Raw genomic sequence first — 15,357 nt, 5'->3', positions numbered from 1 at the left:
GTCCCCAAGCCTCGCCACCCGGGGGCCGTCCTGAGCTGCTGTGCCCTGGGCTCTTGGTCCCCTGCCTCTGCTCGCTTCTGCCACCAGCCCTCGGGCCCCAGGCTCACAGCTTGGTGTCCCCAGCCCACTGGCATCCATCGTGCTGGTTTCTAGACCCCACCCCACACCCCAGACTCCAAATGTGAGCTAAGTCTTCATTATCTCATGAATTCTGCATCTGAACCCGGTGACAGACACGCGAGCCTTCCCTCCTCCCAGGGCTGCTGCTGTGTGTTCCTAGCCGTGCTCCACGCCGTGTGACACAGGCTCCCATCCGTTCAGCCTGTGTCCTCCCCCGGGGGAGGGAGGAAATCCAAGCTCCCTTATGTCACATACGACCCCCTCCTTCCCTCCCCTCAGTCATTTACCGTGGGGACACTGTTATCTGTCATATTCTGAACATGGCCCGAAGTCACCAGGGGTGTCTGTGCTGCCATGACTGGCCACTCCCTCCCTCATGCATGTCGGCGATGTGTCGTCTCAGCGGCCTGCCAGCCTGCAGCACGGCCATGTACTTGTAGCCTCTGCAGAGCGGTCACCTGCTTGTCAGCACCTTGCCACGAGCTGATGAGGCAGGCACGGTGCCCAGTGTGTCAGCATTGTCCCCAACTTACACTTCAGGCCCTGTGGCTGAGGTGACAGTCCCTGGGCAGGGCCACACACCAGTGCTGGCCGAGCAGGGTCTCCACTGACAGCGGCCCGCGAGCCTGCTGCTGGGTGAGTGGTGACAGCCCAGTGGGGGAGCCGAGGGCCACGCACAGCCATGTGTATTCCAGGCCTGTCACATTGCAGGGATAGCGAAGGTGTGTGAAGACTGCTGCAGCTGAGGGAACCTTCCGGCATTCAGGCCTCTGTGGCTGTAGCTGGGGGGAAATTTGGGGTGAACATTTCATGTCATGGAGCTCCTGTCTGAGTTTTGGTTCCCATTAGAAATGCCAGCAAATAGGATGCCCAGACCCTTCCATGGGAGCTGTCACTGTGACCAAACAGCTCTCCTGCCCGCGTGCATTGCCGACAGTGGTCTTAGGGCTGTATCGCCTCCAGGTTTGTACTTCCTGTGTTGACAACGCATTTTTGTGTTCTCCACTGACTTCCTGCAATGTTATCAGGTGGGAGGAGGGGACGTGAGTTACAGCTGAGAAGGGGAATTTTTCCATCACAGAAAAGAGTTACTAAGAGGTTTAGTTCACTTACTCGTCTCTAAGAATCCTAAAAATAGTTGCAACCTCTTGTCCCATGGCTGTTGTAGCACAAAGTACCACAGGCTGGGCCTTAACCAGCAGACATTCATCTCTCCCGGTGCTGGAAGCGGGTCATCCGAGATGGGGGCGTCGCAGGCTGGTCCCTCCCGAGGCCGCTCCGGGGTGTGAGATGGCATCTGCTCCCCGTGTTCTCATGTGGTCGTCCCTCTGTGCACGTCTGTGTCCTCATGTCCTTCTGTCAAGGACACCAGTCACGTTGGATCAGGGCTGCCCCTAGGACCTCATGTCCCCTTCCTCACCTTTTTTAAGACCCCACCTCTAAGTACAGTCACGTCCTGAGATAGTAGGGTTAGCACCCCTACATAGGAACTTTTGGGGACACAGTTCAGCCCATAACCCCTGTGTTCATCAAATGAAGCCCATCTAGCAAGATTAGTGAAATCAGGTGCCACTGGTCACCCAGTACCAGTGGCCGTGATTTGTCTCCAGCATTCATTCATTCATTCCCTCATTCATTCATTCCCTCATTCATTCATTCCCTCATTCATTCATTCCCTCATTCATTCATTCCCTCATTCATTCCCTCACTCATTCCCTCACTCATTGATCCGTCCACACAGCGGCTGCTGCGCCAGGCAGGGCAGTGGCCGTGAAGGTAAATCACACGCAGACCCAGCTGCCAGGGGTTCTGAGCGGGGGGTTGTATGACTAGAGCAGGTGGGAGACTGTGGGGCCCGGGGACGTGGGGTCTGCACGCACTCAGGAGGGAGCTGCAGGTGCACAGGCTGGCGAGACAGGCCCGTCCCAGGGTCCGCGGAGCCTAGGCACCGCCAGGGTGACGCTGACGCCGGTCGTGACCGATGGGGTCCACAGAGTGCTGCAGCTCGAAGTCCCAGGCTGCGGCTCCTGAGCATGACTTCAGGGGACAACACGGCAGGACAAAGACCAGCGTGTCCCTCCATGTTGGCACAGCGTCCCTGGACAAGGCGGCCATGCCCTCCCCCACTGTGCTGCTCGGCCTGTTTGCTGGCTCAGAGGCAGGACAGGTGCACAGTCCCTCGTCTCCAGCCTGTCCCCCCCGACCTGCAGGACACACGTGCACGGCCGTGCTGGCCGGGCCCCATGTTGTGGGGGGCACTGCTCGGTGTACCTCTGCAAACCACTGGGCGTTTCTCAAGTTGGGAAAGTGGCAGGTGGGGCGTGAGGTTTGGGGCCTTTTCTGTGAAGGGTCACATAGTCAGCACTTTGTTCCACACTGAGAGTCTGGCAACAGTCGGGACTCAGAAGGGACCCTGAGTGCACAGGACACTTACAGCTTCGCTCCCGACAGCTGCCGTCTCACGGCCTCTCTGCCCAGCCACCTCTGTGCTCGGGGAGATAGAAGGTCGCTGCCAGGCTGCCGTTCATCCTTGGTCGCCCTCCCGTGAGACGGCATCTCGTCCTCCTTGATTTTTCCTCTGTGTGGTTTTGGTGTCAGTCTTGCGTGCAGATAAATTTGCCTGTTTCCTCATGAGGGATTCCGTGGGTCCAGTTTAGGTCTGACAATTAAGTTCGTGAACTTGTTGCAACAATGTTGCTAACCTTTTTTTATATCAGAGGAATTATTCATTATGAATTTGTACCAACTGCACAAACAGTTAACCAAGTTTACTATTTGGAAGTGCTGAAAAGGCTGTGTGAACAAGTTAGACGACCTGAGCTTTTTGCCAACAATTCATGGCTCTTGCATCAGGACAATGCACCAGCTCACACGGCACTGTCTGTGAGGGGGTTTTTAGTCAGTAAACAAATAACTGTATTGGAACACTCTCCCTACTCACCTAATCTGGCCCCCAATGACTTCTTTCTTTACCCAAAGATAAAGGAAATATTGAAAGGAAGACATTGTGATGACATTCAGGACATCAAGGGTAATATGATGACAGCTCTGATGGCTATTCCAGAAAAAGAGTTCCAAAATTGCTCTCAAGGGTGGACTAGGCGCTGGCGTCGGTGCATAGCTTCCCAAGGGGAGTGCTTTGAAGGTGACATTAGTGATATTCTGCAATGAGGCATGTAGCACTTTTTGTAGGGTGAGTTCGAGAACTTAACTGTCCGACCTCGTACAGGGAGTCAGGCTGTCTACTTGACGGGGTTGGGAAAACTACTTGGGAGAGTGGACTGCTATTGTCACTGCTTTGACTTGCGAGCTGGTGGTGGCACTGTTACTGGTGAGGCAAAGCTGACAGTGGCCACTGTTTGAACAGCCCTCCCCACGCGCCCCCACTACAGGGGCCCGCCCGGCTCTGGGCGTGCTCAGGCTGGAGGTCAGAGTCCCGAGTCCCACCCAGGAAGGTGCTGGTGAATGCTGCTGTTATCGTTATGTAACCCGGCCAGGAATGCATGTGGGCGGGAGCCTGGCAGGGGTCCAGGGCCTCACGGACACGCCCGTCCACGTGCCTGGTCTTGCTGCCTCTGCTCTGCAGACCCTGTGGCCACTGCGATTTGTGTCTGTGGTTCAGGGCTCAGCCCGACTTCTGAACAGAGGGGCTGCATCCTCAAGGAGCCTTTGCATAGAGAGCCCTGTAGTCAGTTCTTGCCCGGTGTTTGTGCAAGGTCAGGGGAGGCAGCGGGCTCACGGTGCCCTCCTCGCTCTGCTGTACTGGGACCTTCCTGGGTCCCCCACCCTCGCCCAGGTATTTGCTGCCCTTCTCTGTATGCGTCAGAACCCAACCCCTTACTGTCCCGTGAGTCTCCCCAACATGGCTGGGTCTCTGTCCTGTGGCCTTAGCACAGGGGACTTCATGTGTTGTCATGGACCGCCAGTGGCGAGTGAGTCTTCAGTGGGTTTGGAAATGAATTTCAGTACCGACACCCTCTGGAGTCATTTCCAGCTCTGGTGACATCATGGCTACTGCTGGCTTGCGTGAGGCGGCACCCTGACGACCGGGGCTAGCCACTCTCTAGACCTTCAAGTGTGTATGTGTGTGTGTGTGTGTGGGGGGGCGCTTTCTCTGAAGAGGGCCATCTAGACAGCCACTGGGCCACTAGCAACGTCGGGTGAAATGGGTGACTCCCTTTTCCAGTTGGGTGTGTGTAGAGGGTCCTGCATTTCTTGTGAACTATGTTCCCCACAGAAGCTTAGAGGATTTAGGGGAAGGTCGGTCTGAGTAGGAGCTGCTTTGGACAAGGCTGAGGCGGGAGCAGGAACTGGGGACACTCGAGGCCGACCTTGACCTTGACCTGGGCTGGTGCTCTGGGACTGGCCCTGAACCTTGACCCCTTCATCCAGGTGCTTTTCTCTCTTGGTGGAGATTTGAAGCAAGCAGACCCCACAGGGCCTGGGAGCACGAGGGCTGTTAGTTTACCAGCTGCCTGACACCAGGCAGTTTGTCCTCGGAGTCAGGATTCATCACCAAGGACAGCGCCTGGCGCGTGTGCGTGTGTGTGATGTTCACTCTGGGGAAACTGAGGCTCAGGTGCTGCTGGGTCACAGTCACGGACAGCTCAGAGTCCGATCTGGGGGACCCCGGTTTTATGCGGCCGTTGGAAGGCGAGGCGGGGCCAGGCTGTGCCAGATGCTGCATCAACCACGCAGCGCGCCTCACCGCGCACGGCCGTCTTTCAGGAGGCTCGGAGCTGGTCCGAATGCAGCAGAAAGCGTGTGCTCACACACAGGGTTACTGTCCGTACACTGCCGACCTAATCCTTGTGACACGTCATGAGGCCGGTGTTGTCACGTCCACGGCATGGTCAGGAAAGCTGCGTCCAGGTGAGGATCTTCCCTGACACCTGAACGTTCCCAGAGAGTTGTGACGTGGCCCACGCACCAGGTGCCCTTGGGTGGGCTGTGGCGACAGCCTTTGACGGATGACGTCACCCGATGCAGCTGTCGCTGTGTCCTACTTCGTTTCAGTACTGCAAAGTGGACACTGCAAGCCTTCGAATTGTTTCAAACGCAGATGTTCCAAAACCTGAGCAAACACCACCCACACCTATGGATGAGGGGAGTCCCTCTGACCGCCCTGAAATGTGATCCTTACTTTAACCCGAAAGGGGCACCTGGCTCTTCCTCCCAAGTGTCAGGAGCAGGACCTGGCTCTCTTGTCACCACGATGACACCTGTGAGCGTGATGAGCACGGCTGCTCGGGGTGTCCTGACGGCAGGGCTCCTGCTGGTGGGTGGGTGTCGCCTTCTGTCCTGGCCGTGAACGGGACCGCATGTGATGGAGGCACCTGTGGTTTCCTTGCCTGCAGGATACAGCAGTGGTCACTCCTGAGGTTGTCAGGAGACTGGAGGGGTGGCGGCCGCCTGTCTAGTGGGGACAGAAGTTGAGCTGAAACGACGAGAGGCGGTGTGGGCAGGGCTTCCGGTCCCCACCAGCACGGCTTGTCAGAGCCGCATGGTGCCCCCAGGAGAAGGGGGCCTGGACTCTCTGAGCCGTTGTCCTGTGAAAAGCTGGGTGTCTTCAACTTGCTCTCAGCCGGGGGACGGCCACCCCTTCTCCTGTCTCCACCCTGCTGTGTGTGTTGACCTCTGCGTCTGCCATGCCTGGTGCACAGGGGACCCTGTCGTGAGTCAGGCTGTGTGTGCAGCTCTGCTGAGCCCTGGGAGGGGCAGAGAAGGGAGCCAGTGAGCACGGGAGGTGGGGGAGGCCTTGGGGCTCCACGTGGGGGGCTGGCAGCAGGAAAAACCCAGAGCAGGAGCAGGGCTCCCCAGAGACGGGAGTGCTGGGGCCGTCTGTGCCGCAGAGCCACACCAAGGTCCCTGCTGTCTGCTGTCAATCATGAGGGCCACCCTGGAGCCACCTCCCCCTCAGGCTGTCAGCTTCTGGAGATTGGTTGTGTTTTTGAAGCTTGTTTTTGTCAGTATTATAAAGCTTTGAGGGATGGTATGAGTCTGGACCTCCCCTTTCTCCACGTCCAAGATGCCTCTCTGGGGAGGGGCAGACAGGGAGGCTGGGTCCCTTTGTCCCATGGAGACGGGGGCAGGTGGGGACTGCTCTGCGGAGTGTCCTCTGCAGTGTGGGGTGGGGTCTGGCTGCAGGAGGCGTGGGCAGTGCCATGTGAGGGGCATGTAGCACGTTCCAGAAGGTTCCGGAGGACGGCCGGCCCTTTGGTTGGTCCTGCTGTGGCGTCAGACCCCACACACAGGCGGGAGGCAAGCCGACGGGAGTTGTCACGTTCTCCAGAATTCTTGTTCGCTGGCTGCAGACGCCCCAGATGGGGGCTGGCCAGGGCCTGGATCTGGTGGGGACCACTCAGCACGAGTGTGTCAACATGAAACACCCCCGAATGGCGTACTTACATTTGTCAGACTGTCCTGGCCGATGGCTCAGAGGTAAACAACCTCGGTCGCCTCCCAGGCTGTACTGCTCCTTTTGGGTGACAGCTGCAGTTGGTGACATGGAGCCTTGCTGCTCTGGACAGTGCAGTGTGGGTACTTGTCACCCACGTTTGTGAAGCGGAGTATTCCAAACACATCTTTTTCCAGGAAAAGCCTCTTTCAGGAACACAGCTGTCCCTTGGGGCCCCCGCCTCCCCTCCCCACCGGGCATGTGAACGGGAGGGCGTACCCACCTCCCCTTCACTCCGTCTGTCTGAGCCGAGTTCTGCCTCTCCTGGCCCGAGACCCTGGGGACCCTGAGGACCCTGGGGACGCTCGGGCCCTGGGAGGAGCCTGTGTTCACATCAGGTCTCTAGTGACCGCTGCGGGGTGTCCGGCCAGGCCTTTGTCTCTGTCTCCCCCGCCCCGTCTCTGTCTCTCCTGGTCTCACTGCACACGTAAGCGTTTAGCATATTACAGGTGGTAAGGACGTCCTGCTGCCTTGGTGAAAACAGAAAGGCGTCAAGTGGAAACATGGGGCGTTGAGATGAAAGAAAAACTTCCTCACGATCGTTAGAATTTCATAAAAAGAGGCCGTGGAATCTCATTTCCGATGTTTCCCGAAGGAGGAGAGCATGTTGGTGGGTCTGAGGGCGGGTGTGGCCGGCTGAGAACTGAGGACTGTGGCATGTTGGGCCCTGGTCCCGCGGGGCAGCGCAGGCGTCCTGGGGAAGGGCCAGGCAGCAGGGACGTGCCACCCGTCACCAGGGCCAGGTCCTGCTGGGGGACCCGCTGGTGCACACCCCACGTGTCACCCCTGAGGAGCGGACTGTCCCCTGCAGCTGTCTTGTGTTTCTTGGCACAGGTGAAATGCTACCACAAGAAGTACCGCTCGGCCACCCGTGACGTCATTTTCCGCCTGCAGTTTCACACGGGGGCCGTCCAGGGCTACGGGCTTGTATTTGCAAAGGAGGATTTGGACAGCGCCAGCAAAGGTGAGGCCTCGCGGGCACCCCGCTGGTGCAGGGGGTTGGGCCACCTGCCGCCTGGTTGTGTGTTTCACTCTCTATTCTCCCTGCCTCCTCCCACTAATTAGCCGGTTGACAAAATTATGACCAATCTCAGGAAAGGCTGACAGTTGATCCAGCAAAGAAAATACTGGAGAAACCAGGACACCCCTGGCATTCCTGTGCCATCAGTGAGCCGTGGTGGCTTGGGACCGGTGCTCTCCTGCTTGGAGTGTGACGACAGTCCATTCCCGCTTTGTTGGCTCCTGGTCGCCACGTTTGCTGAAGGACAATTTCTGTTTCAGATGACCGTTTTCCTGCGCATGGGAAGGTTGAGTTAGTGTTCTCGGCCACCCCTGAGGGGATGCAAGGTGGGTCGAGAGAGGGCAGCGTGCTGGTGTGGGTGGGTGACCGGCGTGTCTGGGGCCCTGAACGGTGTCCGGCCGCGGCCCAGGCTCGGACATTTTCACAGCGTGAGCCAGGCCGGGCCCACACCTGCGTCTGCGCGCGTCCGCCCTGAGCCGGTCCTGAGTGGGAAAAGGTGTGGGTGACCCTGAGGTGCAGGAGCTGCACCCAGGCCGAGGGTCCGGGCTCGCCCTCCTTCCCCACGCAGTTCTGACTGCTGCTTGCTGTGCCCGAGCCCGTGCGTGCCCGGCCGCTTAACGCCAGGCTGTGGGTGCAGGGCTGCACCAGGCACCGGCCCCCAGACTCTGGGGGCCTCACCTCCGGGCACGTGCCTGAGGGGCTGGCTCGGCCGCACTGATGCCTGTGTACCTCCCCGCCCCCCTCACAGGGTGTGAACATCTGTGCAACGACCCCAGCGTGAGTGTGGACTTCAACACGGCAGACCCGCTGATCCGCTGGGACTCCTACGAGAACCTCAGTGCGGATGGTGAAGGTGCGTGTGCTTGTCTTGTCAGCTCCACGTTTGGGTCAGAGGAGCCCCCGGAGGCTGCTGGGAGGCTGCACAGCCTGCTGTGTCTTGGAGGTGCAGCACCCACGCCCTGTGGGGTTGGGGGTGCTCGGGGGACCCGGCCTGGGAATTGGGCTTTGACAGCTGTGACGGGTGCTGGCCGGGCGGTGAGGTCACCCCCAGGGCTTCCGTGCCCGACGTTGCACAGTGCATGTTGCCGGGACCGTCCCGCTTACTTCTGTCCCTTCCAGCTGTGTGTGGGGTGCCAGACATCTGCTCGGGGCCAAGTCCCGGGCAGCAGGCTTTGGGCTTCATTTCTGTCTGCTTGTCACTCTGCTGTCCTGCTTTTATGGCTGCATCATAACCTCTGTTTCTGAGTCCCTTTTCATGGGACATGTAATTGGGGTCACTGTAGTGTCACGAAGGAGGGACGGAGGGAAGGGTAGTGTCTGCTGGGTTTACTGGAAGAAGCCACTGGAGGCTTGTGTCAGGGTGGGATGGAGACTTCCTGGGTGCGTGAGAATGCAGGCATTGCATGGTTTTCAGCCCCTGGCGGAGAAGCAGACCTGATTTGGGAGAGGCAATCCAAATAGGTTCTGTCCACTGAGTTGTGTCCAGATGTAAAGTAGCCAGAAGCCCGTGTTGTGGAGACAGCGGCACCACGTCCATCTCCGTGAGTCGTGAGCTTACAGGGCTGCCAGGGGACATCCTCGGTGCACGCTGGGGTCATCGACTGTGCCCTCTGGGTGGCACATGGCCCCTTGTCCCTCCTGGGCTTCTGGCAGCAGTGTTGAGCGTGCAGACGGTCCTGCTGGGTAGCGATGACGCCCTCCTCTGGGCGCCCTGGGTATGGTTTCTCCGTATTGTGTCACACAGTGGGGCCAGCCCTGCGTTGTCTCCTGGCCCGACCTTCCCGTGTAAGCCCATGTAACCCCTGTGTAAGCACCGGCTTGTGTCTCGAATGCCTGGTTCGTCCACCACACTGTTCCATCAGAGGGTCCCCCAAAGGCTTGCGACCTTGTGCAGAGCTCGTGTGGGTTTCTGCGTTCTCACCCCCGCAGACGCTCGATGGAAGACTTCTCCTTCCCGCATTCCCGCCTCCCAGCCCTCGTTGCCGTGAGGCCCATCTGCCAGGCCCTTCCCGGTGCCCTCTGCTGCTGCCCGGAGCCAGCGGTCTCTGACTTGGCTCCCTGGACGAGGACACAGCTGGGCCCCCAGTCCCTAGGAGGCCACCCTGGCAGGGAGGCGGGCAGGAAGCAGGCGGGGTCCCAGCCACCTTGCCAGGCCGGAGCGCCATGGGGCGTGAGGGGCGGCAGCCTCAGGCGCCGGGTTCCCAGGGACGGCAGGACAGGACGGGAGGTGTCACAGCAGCCTCCACTCCCCTCCAGCTCTGCCTGTCCCTACCCCACCCGTAAATGAAACCCAGCTGCCTTGAGCCCGTCTGTCCCTGGAAGTCCCTGTAGTGCCCTCAGCAGGCCCTTGGCCCCTTTCATGGTCTCCTAGTAGGGACCCTGGCCTCATGAACGGAGCTCAGGTCAAGCCTTGTGGGGTCAGGTGGTCTCATCCATGGAAACCGTGTTCTGTCTGTCTGGGGAAAGGCAGGGCTGCGGCCGTCCCTGCACCTGTGAAGCCTGGAGGTGTGCCTTTGCCAGGTTGGGCCCAGGCCTGTGGTCACGTCACCAGCATGGGACCGAGTTCTGACTGATAAATGGAGCCAGAAGCCTGGGAAAGAAGGGCTGGTGCACACGCTTGACCCCCGATCCCCACGCACCCTCACCCCCGCTCGTCCGGCCTGATGAGAGTCTGGGGCCTTCCAGGTCCCAGAGATGTGGCTTTATCACGCCCACCCTCCCTTGGAAGGGGCTGCAGAGCGCAGAAGACCCAAGGCCCCTCGGGGGGAAAGGTGCCTCCAGTCAAGGAGAGAGGGAGGTGGGAGGCGCGTGCAGGAAACGCTCTGTGCAGTGCATCCTGACGGCCACTCAGCACACGCGCCCGGGAGGGGAGCGGGGACGTGTTTTCGGGCTGCTGTTCTGCAGAATGTGGACACGGGAGCTGCTCTGTGGATGGCGCCCTGCAGGGCTGAGTGAGCAGGGGCAGGCCTGGCGCTGGCTGGCTCGTCTCCCCGCCTCCAGAGTGCAGGTCTCACGGAGCCCGGCTGCGGCAGACCCCACCCTCGTGTTTACACTGCACTGGCCTCTTTGCCAGAATCAAAGTCCCGTGCTCTGCCAACAAGGCCTCCACCTCTGCTCGCCGGAGGGGCCGGGCCCTGTGGGAGGTGGCCCAGCCCAGGACGCTGTCGGGCAGACGGCTTTCTGCCCAAGGAGCCTGTCCCACAGCTGTGCGCTAACCATCTGCTGGGCCGTGTGGGAGGAAGGTAAGTGGGAGCTTAAGCGCGTGTGTGTGCCTGTGTGGCTTCTGCAAAGCCACAAGGACTAAACACAGCGGGCCTCAGAGAGCCGCTCAGCAGACAGAAGGCGGAGGGCAGGAGGTGGTGCTGGCGGCGTTGAGAGTTGTGTAACACGCGGAACCGCGTTTCTACCTGGCAAGGAGTGCCATGCGGCCGGGCCTCAGGACACTGTCCACAGCTCAGGGCGATGTCACTGCTTCTTCTCTGGGGCTCAGGTGTGTTACAGCTAGGGATATCCGAACAGGACCTTGGCGGCCTAGTCAGAGGCTGCCAGGACCAGTGCCCTGGACGGGACAGGCAGGGTGGGGTGTCGGATGGCAGCAGTCCTGGCCACAGTCACATTTGTGTGGGCCGTCGGGGCCGTCGCCAGGTCCAGGACACGCCGGCCACAGCCCCACTCTGAAGCCCGTGGTTTTATCGCAGCATTCCGGGGCCACGCCCAGGGGCCGCCAGGAACGGCTGGAGCCTCCCGACGCTGGGTCCCTTCCCGGGCAGGGAGGCGTTGGCTTCTGGTTGGAATGCCTCACTGCTCCTCTCGCAACTTTTTTTCCTAACGTGTGTTTCTGTAAGAATTTGCAGCCTGCCTCCTTGGTTCTAGAAAACATTTGCAGGGAGCTCAACTTGGCTCCAAAGCAAGTGCTTTTCAGCAGCCCCCATGGCAGGCGTGGTGTCCCAGTGTCACTGCCAGGTCTTCTCTTGCTTCAGGCGCCTTGCAGGTCAGGGGGCAGCTCTGAGTTTGGGGGCTTGGCAGGTGAGTGCTCTCAGGGGCGCTGGCGCAGGGAGACAAGCTGCCTGCAAGCACAGAGGCACTTCTGGAACTCCGCCCGCGGACTTGATCTCGTCCAGAGGTGCACGCCCTCGGGGACTTAGTGTTTGTCACCATCTATTGCTTGTCCTTTAAAAAAAAAAGGAACAGTGCGCATTTCTTGCAGCCCTATAATGTCACAGTCAGCCAGTGTCTGCTTTTGTCGGTTAAGGTAATAGTCTCCAATGCCCAGCACACGCCCTTGATTTTGAGGTGGGAGGTAACTCAGCACAAACGGTACAGACGCAGGGCCTATCGAGTCAGCACAGAGGGGGTCGTACTGCAGGAAAGTAAAAGCAAACATCTTACAGTAGCAGGTTCTAGCCGCTATAGTCATAAACGTGCGTGGAAAAGGACACTGCTTGTGAGACGTGGGCTTGGGCCGTCGGAGCCCCGTGAAGACTTATTGAACTTCGGATAATTTCTTTTAAAAGTCATTCTTCAACATGATTTCCTAAGAATGAGGTCAGTTGAGCTGAGTTGTGTGTACTCATTAATCACACACAAGGGGACATCTTGTTCCCCAGGCTCTGGGTCCCTAAGTTGACACTAATGCCACGGCAACCCTGGCCAGGTGACTTCTCTGCAGATAAGGAAAGCATAGCACAGAGAAGTCGAGTAACTCACCCAAGGTCACACAGCTGTGATCAAGCCATGATTTCAGCCCTGATGGATTATGCCAGAACATGTAGAAGGGGAGTGAAGTCATACAGGTAAGTCACTGCAGTAGAAAAGTCCAACAGGCTTTGTGCCACAAGGGACCAAGATAGCCATCCCAAAGAGAAGCGAGTTGTCACTTGTCATGGAGTCTGGGAAAGGGAAGGAAGGTCCTAGAAGGGAGGGAAGAGGCAGGCAGGCAGGGAGGGGACCGAGCCATGCAGGGCGGGCTCCTTCCAGTGGGAGCTTCATTTCTGTGCCGATTGCCTGAGCACGTCAGTGGGGGTGTAACGTACACAAGTAAAACCCACCTCATTTACTGTGCAGTCCTAGCCTTTGGTTCTGTCCTGAAACCCAGCAGAACCAAGACACAGAGTGCTTTCTTCTCGTGAGCCGTCACCCCGCTGCCCCTTGGCAGCCTGCTCGTCTCCTGACCCCTCCCCAGTGCCAGGCTGGGGATCGGGGCCTGTGCTCTGCGTGGGACACAGAGGCAGATAATCAGTTTGTCCGTCCTCCACACTTCTGGGAGGGCAGTGGTTGTAGGAACCCTCTGTGTCCGTGGGGACTTGGGACTGGTACTGCCCACTGCCTCCACTCATGGGCACACGTCGAGGTGGTGGATTGATTAATTTAGCTGGGTGGCCCAGTGAGTCGTCTGGAGGGAGAGCTGGAGAACGTGCATGCAGGACGCAGCGGTGACCGTCAGTGTCCAGAGAAGTGGTCCGTCCCGTGGTGGGTCAGGCCAGATGAGAGCCTTCCTGCATGGGGCCCGTGACGTCCAGGGATGTGGGGACATGCACGGAGCAGTCACGGATCCTCTAAGTACAAGGATAGAAACGCAGTGATGGCGTCTGCTTCAGCCCAGGACAGATGGAAAAGTGTCCCCATCCAAAGCCACCAAACGCAGGATTCTGCCTGGGGCAAGGGACCACTTCAGGAGTTAGGGGGGAAAACAGAAAATGCTTCAGTAGTTTCAATGACATGATTATGTGTGTGAGTATGAGTGAGTGTGCACTCAAGTGTGTATCAGTGTGTGTGTATCAGGGTTTGTGTGTGAGAGAGAGAGAGAGAGAGAGAGAGAGAGAGAGTGTGAGTTGCAGAGAAAACATTCAGGCAAATTCCTTTCTCAAGTTAAATTGCTCATTTCACAGAGGAGTGGGTTGGGTTTGGAATTCCACCCTTTTAAAGGGACAGGAAGCGGTGGGTGTGGTGGGAGGCAGGACCTGGGTCCCAGGTGACGCATTCAGTCAGCGTTTACACCCTAAAGAGCTGCACAAGCTCGCACCTGTTTTCTCACCTGTGAAGTGGCCTTTCCGATTCCTGCTGCACAGCCTTGCCGTGGGGTCCCTGGGGTCAGCGTCCTGGCACATGGCAGTGCTGGAGCAGCCTGGGTCTGGACCGTCAACCTGATGGCAGGACAGGCGTCTCGGGAACCCTCTCTCCTGAGGGCAGCGGCCTCTGGACCCACCTCTTCTAATATCCGGCTCTCTCTCTGCCTCTGAGCCGTCTGCGCGATGCCAGGGAAATGCACCCGCCTCCCCTTCACCTTTTCTGCTGTCCCTGTCCCCAGGCTGGGCTGTCCCTGGCAGGTGCTGAGTAAGCCCGGGGGACTGTTTTCCTCCTGGAAGACTTGCAAGGAGGGCACTGTGCCTCTTTCAAAATGAAAAGTTGCTTTTTAAGCAAACCTGTCACAAAAGTAGAACGTAGGATTTACAGGGTCAGTACATAGAAGAAAGAAAGAATCCGGGGAGCTTGATACACCCCGGGCTTGTCCGTCCTTTGTATTGGATCGTTTTGTTGTGGTTGGAAGCAGGCCCAGGGGACAGCTGAAGGTATTACAGCCAATTGTACACGTTTTCTGTGGCCCAGTGGTTGGCCCTGGGAAGGAGCCCCCCCTTTGCGAATCTTTAACACAGCCGAGCACACACTGTGCTCACACCTGAGAGCACAGGTGACGTTGGTTAATCCTGTGTTCAGCTATGATGGGAAGGAGTGTTTTCATCCTTTTTCTTTTCGGTCTGCCCCTTTTCTTAGATTGCTTAGGAAATGTTTTCTGAGCGCCTCCTGCCCTTGTGAGAAAGGCCCTTTCGGAAGTCGGGTGGGCGGGCAGGGGGTGGTCATGGCGAGGATGGGGCCGTCACTGGTCACTGCCCGTTAAGGAGGCAAGAACGTGCTCTGTGTATTCCTCCTCGCTGGTGTGCACTCGGGGAGTGACCAGAGCCCGTGCCTGGGTGTGATTGTGGACTAGGCGCTGGCCGCAGGGCAGCCATTACCAGACAAGCGAGGACCCTCTAGTAGTGATCTCGGTTCTGGTCAGTGGGGGCAGCGGGCAGGTAAAGCGGACGCAGAGGGAATGCCAGAGGCAGTGTCGTGGGCTGGGATGCAAAGGCTCCTGGGAAGGTCACTTCCTGCCTGCGGACCAGGGTCTTTGCACAAGAAAGATCCATTCAAAGTACCCCAGTCTTCCTTTGAGCTGGAAGCACCAGCTAAAATGTGTCTTTTAAATATACAATAGACACCAGGGCAGATAAAGCCATGACTCCACCTTCGAGAACTCTTGTCCCCGCCCCACACCCACCCCGCAGGGGAGGGGAGCGGAGCTTGGCGGCCCTCAGCCTCCTTCACCCACCAGCCTCCCTCTCCCTGCCCCTGGGACCCCAGCCACGGCCACCCAGCGACCACAGACCTGGGGAGGCAGATGCTACGTCAGGTCTATGCAATGACTGGGCCTCAGCTTTCACAACCCAGACCGTGTCCTAGGGGCACACTGCCACCCGTTAGATCCAGGAGTCCCTAAGGATCACCAAAGCTGGGGGCCTTGCACAGCCAGGGGGCTCGTGTTTCCTGTTCCCTGGAGAGTCTGGCAGCCAGCGGCCCCCAGTAGTTTCCAAGCGGGAATTCCCACCCGTTCTCAGGAATTTTTTTTTTTTCGCTTTCCCATTCCCGAATCCCAAGATATAAACTGTTTCCTGTTCTCCACGATGAATCGTTTCCACAAAGTGACGGCCAATACTACCAACCA

The 15,357-nt window shown here is 58.5% G+C and overlaps 1 protein-coding gene across 7 annotated transcripts in view; it reads left to right on the top strand.

The window, feature by feature from the left end:
- TNS3 (tensin 3) overlaps positions 1-15,357 on the top strand; it is a 167,371-nt gene that overhangs the window by 97,045 nt on the left and 54,969 nt on the right. For all 7 annotated transcript variants that reach the window (XM_019731607.3, XM_088797632.1, XM_019731611.3 and 4 more), the window contains 3 exons: positions 7,412-7,541; positions 7,859-7,924; positions 8,347-8,451. In XM_019731607.3, coding sequence (XP_019587166.3) covers positions 7,412-7,541; positions 7,859-7,924; positions 8,347-8,451 — 301 coding nt within the window. The remainder of the gene's footprint in view (positions 1-7,411; positions 7,542-7,858; positions 7,925-8,346; positions 8,452-15,357) is intronic.

The sequence above is a fragment of the Rhinolophus sinicus genome, chromosome 4 (genome assembly GCF_057876585.1).
Source record: "Rhinolophus sinicus isolate RSI-liver-muscle chromosome 4, RSI-T2T, whole genome shotgun sequence".
NCBI lineage: Eukaryota > Metazoa > Chordata > Mammalia > Chiroptera > Rhinolophidae > Rhinolophus > Rhinolophus sinicus.
Note: the sequence above shows the minus strand (reverse complement) of the source record. Positions and strands in the feature narration are given on the sequence as shown.